The 14,553-nt window shown below is 61.1% G+C and overlaps 1 protein-coding gene across 1 annotated transcript in view; it reads left to right on the forward strand.

Annotated features, from left to right (window-relative positions):
* The first annotated feature begins 676 nt into the window (after nucleotides 1-676).
* Nucleotides 677-14,553, forward strand: part of LOC117641207 (trissin receptor-like) — a 33,414-nt gene continuing 19,537 nt past the window's right edge. The window contains exons 1-2 of the mRNA XM_034378355.1: nucleotides 677-1,014; nucleotides 4,535-4,788. Coding sequence (XP_034234246.1) covers nucleotides 4,545-4,788 — 244 coding nt within the window. The 5' untranslated portion in view covers nucleotides 677-1,014; nucleotides 4,535-4,544. The remainder of the gene's footprint in view (nucleotides 1,015-4,534; nucleotides 4,789-14,553) is intronic.

Genomic DNA, 14,553 nt, shown 5'->3' on the forward strand with positions numbered 1-14,553 from the left:
CCCGCCACTCTCATTGGCTGAATAAAAGCGAGTGTGGCAGAGAGACTGGGAGAGAAAGGGGGGAGGAGGGGGGGCAGCGGCGGCGAGAATGCAGTTACACTCCGTTTACGAGCCGCGTGCCTCGGAGGTGACCGTAAGTGCGCCCTTAAAACAGACCACACAACTCAATTGCGGAATGCCGAGCAGAGCCGAGTGGTTGCGGCCGTGCCGTCGAGCCCCGTCGAACCGAGTATGTGGCCGACGTGTGAATGACGATGCGCGTCGACAGGCGGAGGATCGAACCCACTCTCCCCAGAGAGTGGCGTCGAGGCGAAAGTGCAACAGTAGCAACAACAACAATGACAAGTACAACGAAAACAAACAATAACAACAAAAACAACGACGACGAAGACAACGACGAACAGCAGCGACGCGCGAAAAATGTTCCTCGGACGTCACTGCAGCAACAGGCGCGCCACCCCGCCGCCGCCAAGAGGGTAGTGGTGGTGGTGGCAGCGTGGCACGCCCCCAGCCGTGCGGCGCGGCGTGGCGTGGCACGGGCTCGGTGCCGCCCGTTCATTCAGTGGCCGACGTGGGCCCCGGGTGGATCGCGCTCCCTGCCCTCAAGGACCGCCAGCCGCCGGGCCGCCGGGCCGCCCTCCACGCCGCCGTCCTGCTCCTCGGCGTCCTCGGCGTCCTCGCGTCGCGCCGTGGTGTTCCGGCGCGGAGAGTAGCTCAACCGTCGCGACGTGTGTAGTCGGACAGTTTACACGGCACGAAAAAAAATTCTGGATTTGTTTTTTTTTTTTGGCAAGTCAGCGAGTGCGCGTGTGTGCGTCGAGTGTGCGACAGTGTGTGGCAGTGTGCGGGTGATTGTGCTGGCGGCGGACTAACGTGATTGGATGACAGTGTGCCCATTGAGTGGATCATCCTGCTGCTTTGTGGCCGTCTCGGCGTGCCGTCTCAGCGTCTCGCGCCCGGCGAAGCGGAGTGGGGACGCGGTGCCAGGGATACTTCGGTCGCTTTCTTTTGGAGGTGGGTGTACCCGGGCGTACCTCATGACGGCCGTCTTCGCGATGGCGTCTAGCAGTGTGCGGGCAAAGCTGAGCAAAAACGCGTGAGAGGCCTACGCCGGACCCAGAGTCTGCTGACTTGAACACCTGGGTTCGCCTCAGGGCCTCGGAGTTCGCCGTGCGGTAGCCTACGTGTAGACCACGGTTGAATCCAACCCAAGGGCTCCCCCCCCCCTTCTCCTCCCCACAGTGCTGCGTAGGTCCTTAGTTTCGTTTCGGCGCTGCTTGCCTTGGCGCGCCTTGGCGGTGCCCCGGCCCGAACGGCTCACGCTCCCAGTGCAATAAAGGCGGTACCTGGCTGGATGCGATCGGAACGAGCCAAAGAAGGCGCCCGACCCTCGCTTGGGGTGAGGGAGGGGGCTCCCTCACCGACCTTGTTTCCCTTGTTACGATCCCCCCTGCCGCCATTCACCGTGCGCGGCACACTTTTTGCACCGATTTCCCGCGGTTTGTCAACAAGAAGAAGAGGAGCAGGTGGGGGCTGCTTTCATTACGCGGGCCGCAACGCAGCCCCCCTGGCCCGCCCTGGCCCGCCCCTGGCCCACCACAGCCACCGCCCTGCCCTGCCCCGCCCTGCCCTGCCCCACCACGCTAAAAAATTGACAGGATTGCACTCCCGTAACTCGTTAGCCAGGGGGACGAACTAAACTAAGACAAACGTTCAGGACAAACAGACTCCTCCCCGGAGCCGGGGGAGGGGAAGGGGCGGGGGGACGGGCAAGACAGTGTTGACTTAAAGTGGCTTGGTGCGGTTCAGAGCGCCCCGAGAAAACACTGATTGCTTTCCCTTTCGACTTCTTTTTTCGCCTTATTTCAGTGCGCAGCTTTATTTTTTTTGCCCACAGAAATCAATCTTGATTTTTCTGGCCCGTTTCTTCCTCTCCATTTCTCGTCGTCTTAACCCCCACCCCCGAAAAAAAGACTGAAATATGTGTCAGAGACTCACGAATTCGTTTATGTGAGCCGCTCGCTTGGGACTGGCTGGGGCTGGCTGGAGCTGGCTGGCTGGCTGGCTGGCTGGCTGGCTTGCCACGGCCTACGGGAGGACATCATTCATTGGCATGCCCACTGCGTTAGACCTTGCCTTATCTCGAGGCAGGGGGTACCATTTAAATGCTCGACTGCATTATGGGTGCGTAATAACTGCGTGAAAATCTCTGTGAGCACTAGAGAAGAAGAAAACCCCCCAGAAAAACCCTCGCGGCGCCTGGCCTGACAGTTTTTCCGGAGAGCTTTTCCCTTGGCTTTCCCTTGAAGAAAGACGCGCGCGCCTCTCCATTGAGTCGAACCTCGCGGAGCGCGGAGAGAGAGCAGGGCAGATTCCGCTCAGTGCTTTCGTCGCTCCGTCCCCCTCGCACCCTCGCGGGACGCCGCGAGAAAGAGAGAGAGAGAGAGAGAGAGACAACCCTGTTCCGGACAGTGAGCTGCGGAGAGTGTGTTACCGTGCCGCGTCGCGAGACTCTTTGGAATAGAAAAGAACAGCGAGGGCGACGCGGACGACGCGGACGACGCGCACACGCCTACACTGGCGGTGCGTATTGCGGTCCGATCCGGTTACCGCGGAGGGTGATGAGGCTTGGCGGGCGAGGGCACACAACGAACGCACTGACACCACACTGGCACCGCACTGACACCGCACTGACACCACACTGACACCGCACTGACACCACACTGACACCGCACTGACACCGCACTGACACCGCACTGACACCACACTGACAACGCACTGACACCACACTGACACCGCGCTGACACCGCACTGACACCGCGACTGACACGGCCACTGACACCGCGACTGACGCGCGACACATGTGGCCACGGTCCCCGCCAAACCCGACGGCGGTGGCGCGAAACTCTGTCACGCGTTCGCATTGAATTAGTCAGGGAGTCCCCGGGCGGGCTCCACCCCGGGGCCCCGGGCCGGGGGCGTGCGGCGATGCCACGAGACGGTGCGGCAAGGCCGGGCAAGGCGCTGGCGCTAGGCGCGAGGCCCAAAGCGAAGGCGGACTGCGGCGCTCGCGTGTTACTCGGTACACATGTTACAAAACTTGTACGTCACTCGTATTTTGCAGTTTAGAGTCCACGAATATTAACGAAAAAAAATCAACTAAAGCCTGCAGTTGGACTGAAGTATTTGACAGAAAACAGTAAAATGGCATGTTTGTCACAATATTCCTGTATTCCTTCGCATCGCACATGACAGATGACAATTGACGACCCATCTGAACCGCGCGCTTTGCCTCCAGGGAGGAGTGTCGGTTAGGATCTGGTGTGTGTGTGGGTGTGTTTGTGTGGGGTGAGTAAGGAAGAGGGTGAGCGTGCGCGAGGAAGAGGACAAAGCGACGGGGAGTGCGAGGGTGAGAGAGGGACAGCTGAGTATGTGTGGCGATTTCGGCGCCCAGGGAGCATATCTGGGGCTGGGCCCCTCTCTCTCCTCTCTGATGGAGGAAGTTGACTTGTGACTAATTTCCCTGGGCGGTCCAACTTTGCCCATTGCTAATGCAGTGGCCTGCTCAAAAAAGAGACACTCGAGACGGACAGGCGAGGCGGGACGCTCGCTGTCCACCGCCCTCCATCGCTCGCCAGTCGCCGCGGCCTGGAACCAATTAAACTCGACAAAAGGACCGTCGCCGCGTTTGCCCTCTTATCTCCGCCAGGCCAAATCTGGGAAATGGGTCTCCGGCCTGATTCGGTCGAGGAGGCGTTGTCGGGGCGGCCGGGACGAGACACCGGTGGCGCGTGGAGAGCCGCACCCCACCCGCCCCCTCCTCCGGGCTACTTGCAAGATTAAAGGCACGGCGTGCTTGCGAGGGCACGCACAGGCACGCCGCCGCGCTGAATTCCCGCCGTGCCGCGCCGTGCCGCGCCGTGCTCCGGGGAACTCCCGCAGCGCTCCCGCGCGTTTTCCGTGGAATCCCTGTGCTGCTTGCATCGGCTTGCCTCCCCCGCGAACACTGCCGCGTCGTGCCGCCGAGCGCACACGACGACGCTGTCCGGGCTATGGTCGTCGCCGAGGCGAGGCGGCGGGGCGCTCCGAGGAACACTGCGGAATTCCCCCTTTTCTCAGCGGGTACGCGACGGTGCGAGCCGCGCCTGGCAGGTTATTGAGGACCGAGGCGGGCGAGGCGGTGCGCCGTGCCTGGCCGTGCCTGCGGTTTGTCCCGGTGACACATTCCGCGGTGCCTGCCGGGCCTCCAGGCCTCCAAACGCCGCGCCGTGCACCCCACTGCGCTGGTGCTGTGCTGCGGACGGGGAGCCCCGTTGGTCGTGGTGCGCGTCATACCCGTCGCGAGGCTACAAATTAACGTACGCTAAAAAAAAACCGTCTGTTCTATGGCCAAAACTTTTTATAGCTTATTGTTAAGGAGTCAGCTTGCTTTTTCATTTATTTTTTTTTTAATTTTGTACAACTGATTTTGTGTTTTAAAGTGTACCTACAGGGATGCCATCACGGTTGATGTTAATCCAGGCTGTGGTTGCAGATGAGGTGACATGCCGCCCTCCATGGACCTGAACGAGTCCCGCGTCCCGGTCCTCGGCGGCGTCCCCGGCGGCGTCCCGGGCGCCGCCCTGGCCGCCGAGCGCGCGGACTGGGACTACGACGGACTGAACGGGTCGCTGGCCCGTAACGCCTCCCTGCTGGAGTTCCCCGCCGAGGACTACGTCTTCGACCGGGCGGACGTCCGGGCGCTGTTCATCGTGCTGTACACGCTCGTGTTCTGCTGCTGCTTCTTCGGTAAGGTGGTGCTGCACGTCCTGGACGAGGTTCCAGAGCGCTGTCAGAACAACCAGTGTATGGGTACTCCCCTCTCCCCCCCCCCCTCCCTCACCGAGGGCTGACACCGACAACACACACCGGCCCAGTCAACAGTAATTTAACACACGTAACACATCGCCGTTTTCACTTTCACTTCAAGTTTGCTATGTTTTATCGAAAATATTGATGGATTTTTAACGTTGTGCAAAGTAATACACAAAGTAATATGCACCCTTTGCACAGCACGGAGCAATGTGCAAGTTGACGCTCCCTCTTCCCACCCTCCCCAGGTCCTGGCCTGGGTCCCGCCCCGTCAAAGCAAGCCCCTAGGCCTGCCTCTGTCATCGCCTCTGATCTGCTCGCGAATCTTGCGAAGCCCAGGCTCACCCGCCCGCGCGCGCTTGCCTATCCTGAATACACACTATCTGGCGTACACCCGGAAAAGAGGGTCCGCACGGAAAATATGGAAGCATCCGCGCCCCACTCGGCGTCGTGACGAGGCGGCCCGTATAGTTTGCCGCGGGGGGCGGAACATGGAACCATTCCGCCTCCAGCAGACTGAGTCCGAGGGTCGCTTTCGTCGCTGTCTCTCCCGCACCCATGGGGCGTCCCGTATGGGCGCGAGAGAGACAGAGCGACGAGAGAGTGTTTCTCGGAATCAGTCCGCAGGGGCGGAAGGAGTGCCCTATGTTTAAGACGGCGAGGGCGGTTCCCGGGCCTACTCCCTCGGCATGTGTGTGGAGCCCGTCGAGGCCTTCGAGGCCTTCGAGCCTCTCGCCGCGAGTCTCGGAACCCTGGAGTCGACTCCGGCTCCACGAGATTGCCTCCCTCCAGCGAGACAGCGAACCGCCCCCGAGAGTCGTCTTCGTCGCTCTGTCTCTCTCGCACTCGTGGGGCGTCCCGTATGGGTGCGAGAGAGACAGAGCGACGAAAGCGACCCTCGGAATCAGTCTGCTGAATGCAGCGAGGCCGGGCGGCATAATTCGGCCTTTCTGCGTCCCTTCGCGGCGTGGCGGCGTAGCCATGGCGGAGCGTAACGAAGTCTGTCGGAAGTCTGCAAATATGAAATGAAAAGCCCGGCCGCGCCGCGCGCTTTGCGGCTTCGGCCGCGGACTCGGGGCGGGGAGCACAGAGGGGGAAAGGGAGGGGGGGGGGATTTGCCTCCCGGTGCGAACCGGCCGAGCCGAAAAACAAAAGAAGAAGAGGCGATGAAACAGAAACCGGAGGGACCGGAGGCGTGGCGGCGTTCGACGCGATTGGCCGCGCAATGTGCGAAAGGTTTAATGGACTTTGGCGCCGAGCCCCGAAACGCCGCAACGCCGCAAAGCCCGCCTACACTGCCGTGGACGACGCGCGCCGACGCGAAGATGAGCCGCAGGAGTTATCATCCCTTTGTAATGAAAAAGCAGAGGCGCTTTGTGCGCCAGTGAGAGAGCCTCCTTTTATCAATCAGCGCGGCCGACTTAATCACCGGCTCTCTGAGAAAGAAGGCGGCGAAAAGGCGACGCGGGTATTCGAACCCGGGAACCCGGGTCGTCTTGGAACCCCTCCCTGTTAGCGCCATACAATGGATGGAGCGGAGCCATCCGGGGAGGGAGGCGCGTGTTTTGCGTGGGCGTTGCCCCCTACACCATCATTACTCATTGTCGTCTGGAGGTTCAATGGTCTCGGCACTGCTAATTGGCTGGTACCGCGCGGACGGGCGGACAGGCCGGACAGGCGGACAGGCCGGCGGACGGGTGGACCGACAGGCGACGAACGCGGCACGACGCACGCGCCGCGCAGGGCCGCGGAGTGCAGCCCGGGGCGTTGCCACACGCGCGACTACAACACCCTCTCTCTCTTCTTAATCCGGGGGCTGTGGTGGCGCGCGGCGCCGCGTGGCCGGGGAGGGGAGGGGGTCGTTCGCCCGGAGCCTGAAGGGCCTGAAGGCTTGAAGGGCGTCTGCGTGGAAAGGCTTTCATGATTGAGGCTTCCTCGTGTTTGCTCTGGCCGGGCCTGGCGGGCCGGGCCTGGCTCGACGGCCACGTGTGTCGCCTGGCCGCATGGCCGGCCGGCCGATTACTCCACCACTCCCACTTTTTCGCTCCGCTGAAGCGCGGCCCGCGGCGACACGTTTAAAGCGATCAGGAGGAAGAGTGGAGTCGTGTAGAGGCAGGTCTATCGTCCTCCGCCCCTTGCTCCGCCCCGTCCACCGCCTTTTTGGAAATTTGCGTCCCCGCTCTGCTTTCCCGCGACGCCTTTCCTCCCTTTGACAGCGCGGCGGTAACTTCCCCGATAATTGCGGCCCTGCCCGCCCTGCCCGTCCGTGCCGATGAGTGCCCGTCTGGAGGCCGACTGTCTGCCCCGCACCGCGCAGGCACGCCCCGCGAGTGTGAGAGAGACAGAGCGACGGAAGCGCCGCGCCGTTCGGAGTCAGCCTGGCTGGCGCCGTAATAATGCTTTCCCCGGGCAGCTGTCGCCGGCGGCCGAGCTGGCAACGACCGTGTCGGCCGCGGGCCGCGGGCTGGCAGGGCTGGCAGCCCGCTGGCACCCCTCGCAAATTCGCACCTCCCTCCCACACGCCCACATACTCCCACACGAGTCCTCAATCTCCACCTCGGCTGCCATTTTCCAATTCCCGAGCCTCGCCGCCTCGCCGCGCCGTCGTCTGCAGGCCGCGTGTTTTTCGGCCAATTTCTCACTTGAAAATTAGGGCGCGGGCACGCGCCCACGCGAGTGTGCGAGAGAGATAGAGAGAGGAAAAGGGGCGGGGGCATGAACGTGACATACGGCCGGCCGGATACAGCAACTTCGGCGCTAAGGGGTGCGGCTGGGGGGCTGTGGGAACGGCCGTGGGGCTGACAAGGGTGCGCCCGCTTTTGAGAGGGTACTTTTTCATCCGCAAGTCGGTGTCGGCCGGGTCGGCCTAGAGAGGCGGTAGTCGCCCTGTCTCTCTCGCAGTCGCACGTCCTGCGAGTGCGAGAGAGAGAGAGACGGACAGGATGCCCTTATTGCATGCGCATTTCGCACCCTGTTTGCTTCTGGGCCCCCGCTCCCCGCGGCAGGCTGGGCGGCTCGGCAGGTATGGCGTCGCGCGCAAAGTTTGTAGCCGACGTGTTGAAGTTTCCCGGATTGGTCCGGAGGCAGTGCGGTGCGCAGCGGTCGGGGCGGCTGGTGTTTATGTAAAACGCGGCGCGCATTATGCCTCGAGCGACACCGCGTGGCGTGACGTGGCGTCGCACCGCGGCGGCCATTCGTAAACTCCTAATCGACTTAGCGCGGCCGGCCGCCGAGCCGCCAACTCCCCGCGGCAGCCACGGCCGCCAGGGCCGCGCAGCAGCCGGTCAAAAGAAGCAAACAAAGGCAAAAGGGAGGGGATAAGCGATATTGCGCAGAGAGGTCGGTAAGCGCCTTCGAGGGCAGGCGGGCCAGGGCCGGGGCCAGAGCCAGGCGCCGGCCGAGGCAAAAACTAGCAAGTTGGAAGCCGAGGGCGAGTGTAGGCGGGCGAGGCATGCGGGCAACATTTCGGCGCCACTACTTTCAAACTCGCCAAGTCGGATTTAGCGGATCCGGGTCGCGGGCTGGCGGGCTGGCCGGCCGGCCGGACGGACGCGCCGAATGCGTCAGAAGTAAGACTCGCAAAGTGCGCGTCGTTTTCCGGGCCGATGCTGCCGAGGCGGGACTTGGTGCTGGGGGTGGCCATGGCGTGGCCATGGTGTGGCGTGGGCCGATATCACGGCCTGCCGAGGACGCTCTGGACACCGGGGACCCTCGGGGAGGTCAAGCAACAGCGAGAGCTTTCTCTCTCCCTCTCCCCGAGCAGCGCGTTGGCACGGGCCGGCACGGGCCCTTCTCGCCACCCTTTGTCCGTCACCGCCACCACACACACCACACAGGCCCTCCGCGACCCTGGTCGCCACCTATTCAAGCGCGGCCCCAGAAAGGACGGACACTATCTCAGCTCCCAATAAATAAATCAAACTGCCGCTGCTGCCTCCCGTATCACTGACGGTTGCTTCCAATTCGCTACAAAGGAACGTCCGACCCGGGAGTGGCGTGGCGTGGCACCCGTCCCGTGTTCCCGGAATTCACGTTACCCGCGTTGCATCGCGCGAGTACGCGAAAGGGGAAAGGCTGCAACGGGCGCTGAGCTGGCTCCGAACCGGGCTGTCGTCTCTCTCTCTCTCTCTCTCTCTCTCTCTCTCTCTCTCTCTCTCTCTCTCTCTCTCTCTCTCTCTCTCTCTCTCGCAACCCTGCGGGCTGCTCGGCTGCCCCACGAGTGCGAGAGAGAACGACAGCACCGCCCACCGTGCCAGCAGAGCCAGGCGACCCGTGCAGCATCCAGAAGTGCGGCACCCTGTCACGGGATATACGCCGGCGAGAGTATCGGAGTGTCAACAGACACAGCGGGGCGCCCCGTTGCGGGAAAGCGGGGTAGATTTTGTCGCTCTGTCTCTCTTGCGCTGCTCGACCGCCCGGTGAATGCGAGAGAGACAGCGCGACAAAAGCGCGGTTCGGACTCGTCCTGCGGCGAGAGGGAGAGCGAGGCGAGAGCTCAAGCGGGGCATGCCATCCATCATGTGACAGCGAGACCAACTTGATTCTGCTCTTCTTCACACTTCATTTCGCTTCACGCCGGACTGGAGCGGACTGGAGCGGGCTGGAGCGCGCTTCAGGCGGGATGACCTAGGTCAGGGTGAATGAACCGACGGGGCGAAGCAAAACCCTTTCCAGTGGCGGGGCTCGCAGGGCGCTTACACCGCGCGGCCAATTGAATGACAACCGCGGCACCGCAGGGCCGTGGACAACGCGGCGCCCCGCCCCGCCCCGCCGCGCCACCTGCCAGCCCGACTGGAACTGATAACACTAAGGTCGTCCTAGGTCACGCCGTCGCCAAGCCCGCCGGGCTGTCGCCCCGACGCGGCACCGCATTTGTCCGTCTGCCTCGGACCGCGCAACTTTGCGGTTTGCTTGTCTGCAGCTCCGCGAAGATCTGTCTGTCTGTCTGCCTGTCTGTCCGTCCGTCTGTCCGCGCGTTGTCGCTGCCCGTCCTGGGCGGGCCAGGGCCGGGCCAGGGGAGGCTCGGCTCTGATCCAGCAGAGTCCTGCGAGATCCGCTTTGAAATTAGTGCGAGGCCATTCAGAGGGTGCGCGGGGCAATTGGCTGTGGGATCCATTGTCTGGGAAGCTGTTGCCCGGGCAACGGCCTCCAGCCCCTAGGCCGCCGGGCTTCCAAAATGCAGCGTTCGCTGGCGATCGTCCTCCCCGTCGGCCATCCCGCAGACGCGTCCTTCCGGTGGCCGTCGCGGCCGTCGTGACCTTGGCGTCGACCTTGGCGGACCTCATGTCGCGGCCAAGGCGGGGCAAGGTCACTCGGCCAGCAGGGGATGATAGCCGACCCGAAAGAAATGAGAGGTAAAATGAGGTGTTCTTCCTCGGGGTAATAATCCCTGGAACGCGCGGGCCCGAAATTGAATTCGGCTTCATGATAACGGGCAGGGTCAGCCACCCCTCTAATGCATGCAGACACACAAGGCCGTTAGCCTGAATAACGGCTCCAAGAAGACTCCCCGCCGTGAGTGTCTGTGTGTAGGTGGGGCGGGCGGCGAGGGACGGGGCGAGGGCGCTCGCCTCCAGAATACAGCCGTCGCTGTGTTCTCGTGTCTTCGCAACTAAAGACCAGACATAACTTTTCTTTCGCGTTGGAAACGCCAACAAGTTTGACGCGCCCCGAGGGCCGTCGCGGAGGATGCGGTGACGGCCGCCCCCGCAGGGGCCACGGGGACCGGGGACCGCGAGTGGGTAATCTCTGCACCCTGGTGTCGCTTCAAGACATGCTACGTCGTCTTCTTATCACACCCCGGCGCACTCAGAGGCGCAGCCGACGTGTATACACAATACACAGACAAGCGTACCAGCTCACTGCGCTAGCGAAAAGGGGGGAGGAGGCCCACCCCTCGCCGAGGAGCCCCACGCCTCCCCCGGCCGACAGAGGGATGGGGTTATCAGTGGCATTAATCGGATGGGGCGGCGTGCCCAATCAGTTCGCGCGGGGTCCTCGCGGCACTCCGCGGAACGACGTCGCATTAAAATCGAGATTAAACCTCCATCTCTTTTTTTTTGTCGCGCACCGCGTCATATTGGCTCCACCGTGGGAATCCATCACGACGCGGCGCCCCGCGGTGCGCGTCCCCGCATCGTTTCCCGGCTGGGTGGGCAGCGCTCCGCAGCGCTTCGCCAGGGGATGGATGGACGATGGACCCGGATGGACCCCGGACACGTGGCTCAAGTATCGACAGCAACAACGGACAACTTTTTCTCGCCGGCTACACGGGCCGTGATTGGTCGAGAGGCACTCCACTCTCCCGCCGGCCACGTCCCCCCCCCCCTCCCCGCGGGCCAATCCCTCCCCCGAGTCATCCTAAACTGGCCCGGCCGAACCAGAGGAGGAACCGAAAAGTCTTCATCCCTTACTCTCTTTTTCTTTTTCTCTCTCTCTCCTTGGATCGGAAATGGGAGCCGAAGTGGCGCGCGTGAGCCGAACACAAAGCAGCAATAATCTCTTTGTGTTACCAACTGGGACGAGTTCCGGCCCGCCCGGGGGCTTCAACGAGGTGAGCTGATTATTTACCTGCAGAGTTTCATTTCTCGCTGGCGATTTTTTCTTGCCACGACTCTTCTGGACAGAATCCCGGAGTGCATTTGGACGAGCGGCCCCCAGTCACGTTCCCAGTCTATTTAATTTACAGATTTGTACTGGGCGATGCGGCGGCAGGCGCGCGCTCCTTGCCATTCTGTCGCGCGTCCGCCTCTCCAATCCGAATTACAAATTCTCTCTAATTATCCTTGGCGAAGTACCCATCTTCTACCTCGAGCGCTTCTCTTTCTTTTTGAGAGCGCCCCATCTCGGCGCGCCGTGTTTGCAGATAAAACAAGAATTGCCTTTCATCTTACCAGATAGCGATGCGAACCCCTTTCGGGCCAACCTCGGCGAATCAGGAGGGGACACGCCGTGTAAAACCGAACTCGGGAAACCGACCAGCCAGCGGCCTTCGCAGAGGTCACCGCCACGAACAGTGGTGGTAGTTTGTTTTCGTGGTGAAATCAAAATCTTGCGGAAAATCATGAGTCATCACTAGAGACTTGTTGAGTTTTAGTGTTTCTAAGGGATCGGGAATTGAAATGCTCGGATGTGTTGACTCAAAGAACATTCTCAATGCAATATGCGCGCTCAGTCCTTATTTTAATTTCTTCTTTAGCAAACAACATCTAACACCTGCTATCGAACTGTAATAAATGCACTCGTCTGCAGTAATGAACTCACATATCGCCCGTGCCCGTTACTCACCTTTCCTTTGTATTGTACAGGAAGCGCAGGTTCCCTATCCAGTGCTGTCTTTCTTCTTCTCGCTCGCCGAGCCCCTGTGAGTCACGGCTTAGGCTGTGCCGCAGCACACGAAGGCTCAACGGGCGGCCTACCACACCCCACCCCACCCCACCCTAACCCCGCCTCGGAGGCTCTCTGCTGCTTTGTGTACTGCGTGACCGGCTTCTCCCCTCGTTCTCGCTGACAGGAGGCACCTTTATTTCCCTGTTTGCCTTGATGGTGCGCAACACACCTGCCGACTGATTTCACACCGCGTAGAGCGCGTCTTTCTCCCCCGCACGGGACGCTCCGGAGCGGTGAGAGAGAGAGAGAGAGAGAGAGAGAGAGAGAGAGAGAGAGAGAGAGAGAGAGAGAGAGCATGCTGGGAACCAGGCAGCCGGCTGCGGAAAGCCGTGGCAAACGAGCCAGCGCAGCCAGCGTCCCAAAGGCGTGTTCGGTTGGTTTGGTTCGGTTGGCGCGGCTGATCCGGCAATCGGACGCAAGCACCTCCAGGCAGCCGCCAGGCACTTCGTTAGCGCTCCCGCAGTGCCGCGTGGCTGCGTGATTTGCGCGCCACCCGTTTCCGCACTGCTATTTCACCTGCCGATCTGAAAAAGCGCGGAGCAGGCGGCCGCGTTCCCGCGGCTCCGCTCAGCCCTTCCGGCTTTCCAGCAGGCCGAATCTGAACGGTGTTCTTTCTCGCAGGCTTTCCCGCGGCCTACTACTGGGTGCGACAGATCAGATCGAAGTTGAATTGATCAGCCTCCAGGGGCAGAAACCGGGCATGCAGGGTATGGAGGGCGTCGCAAGCCGGTTGTAAAAGCCAGCATGCTGAGCCAGCCCCCGCAGGGCTGGACTCCGCACTTGAGCGCGACGTGCGACTTTGTTTCATGCAAGTCAGGTTGCTCAGCTTATCGTCCGTCGTGCCACCAGGCGGCATGGGTCGAAGAAATATTTGGGAGACTACCAACCGAGGCGTTGCGCGGAGGGAGTGTTTGCGCAGCGATGTTCCGCGTGGGAATGCAGTGATACCTCGTTATTTTGACATCCCTGCTGGGGAAAGCGATTGGTAAATACCGGTAACGAGTCAGCCCAGGAGCAAACCCTTTTGGCATTGGTGCCGGGGCCAGGGCACGCCGGTGGTGAGGCTGTCCCACTCAGGTAGAGATTACGGCCCTGCGATCCCCCAGTCGAGCTGAGCTTGCCGATGGCTAAGCTCATGGTCGCTGTTCTTTCCACACGCAGTGTCCGAAGCCGTGCGGTCCTTTGCTGTCCTCTGGCACACAGTTTCAGGCGTGATCCCCGGGCACGGGTGATACAGCACACCTTAAGGAACACGGGCCTCGCGTTCGCCGTCCGACGTCTGTTCATTTGGCCTGAGTCCGTGAAGCTGCGTCGGCCAGCGGAAGGGACACCCGTGCCACGAAATTAAGCAGCACAAAGAAAAGCAAATTTGAGATTGACATTCATGGAAAAGCTAAACAGCAAACCCGAGTGTGCCTTGTCACGTGCCGAACCTTGGTTCGCCAGTAGTATAGGACCTCCGCCATCACGTGGCCATAGTCGTTGCATCCTAGTAGTATGGGTACCCCATAGTCACGGGCTGCCATCTTGCTCCCCCATCGTTGCGTGTAACTCCCCTGTCTCCTTAGGCAATGGCTTTCTTACACGTACCGTTCATCCCAAGATGATAAATAATCGTGTGAAGTGACCCAAGTTTTCTATCTAAGAAAACATAATTGAAAACCAGTGTATCAGAGTACACGTAACAACGCTCTCAATGCTGTTGCGCGATTTCTTTCTTCTCAAAGACTGTCCCATCAACATTGAAAGCTGGCCGATGCCATGGCCACCATCGACAACACCGCGCGCAGGCCGTTCCAGCCCTGATGCGTGCTGTCAAAGGCAATCGCCACGCGTTTCGCCCTTAACAACCCCGCGAAGAGTCGCACACGCCTGCGACCTTCATGCCTGAGGATGAAAACTGACATGCCCATTTTTCCCACAATGTAAACTGCTGTAAAAGTAATACACGCCCAGCAAAAAGGAGAAGCTTTGCTAGAATTCGACCTAACATTTTTTTTTTTGGGGGGGGGGGGGTTATTTCTTCAGTGTCAAACCAAGTTCACTACCTCCCAAGCTTCCGATTATTCTTTAAATCACACTCCTTTGCTCCTCCTCCTTCCCCTCCTCCCGTCTTAACCAAGTGCGGCGCCTGCACGTGCTTCCACCCTGCGTGGCCTCCAAGCACGCCGAGAGCTCGTTCCAACGTCCGGACAGGACGAGGGCCGCGGTGGTGGCGGCGGTGGCGGCCTGGCGGCGGCCACAACTTTTATGATATCGGGCAGCCCCTGCTGCCAAGAGCCGAGCGGCAAGTGCTGCGGCTGGCTGGCTCAT

Source organism: Thrips palmi, unplaced genomic scaffold (genome assembly GCF_012932325.1).
Source record: "Thrips palmi isolate BJ-2018 unplaced genomic scaffold, TpBJ-2018v1 HiC_scaffold_15, whole genome shotgun sequence".
NCBI classification, from domain to species: domain Eukaryota; kingdom Metazoa; phylum Arthropoda; class Insecta; order Thysanoptera; family Thripidae; genus Thrips; species Thrips palmi.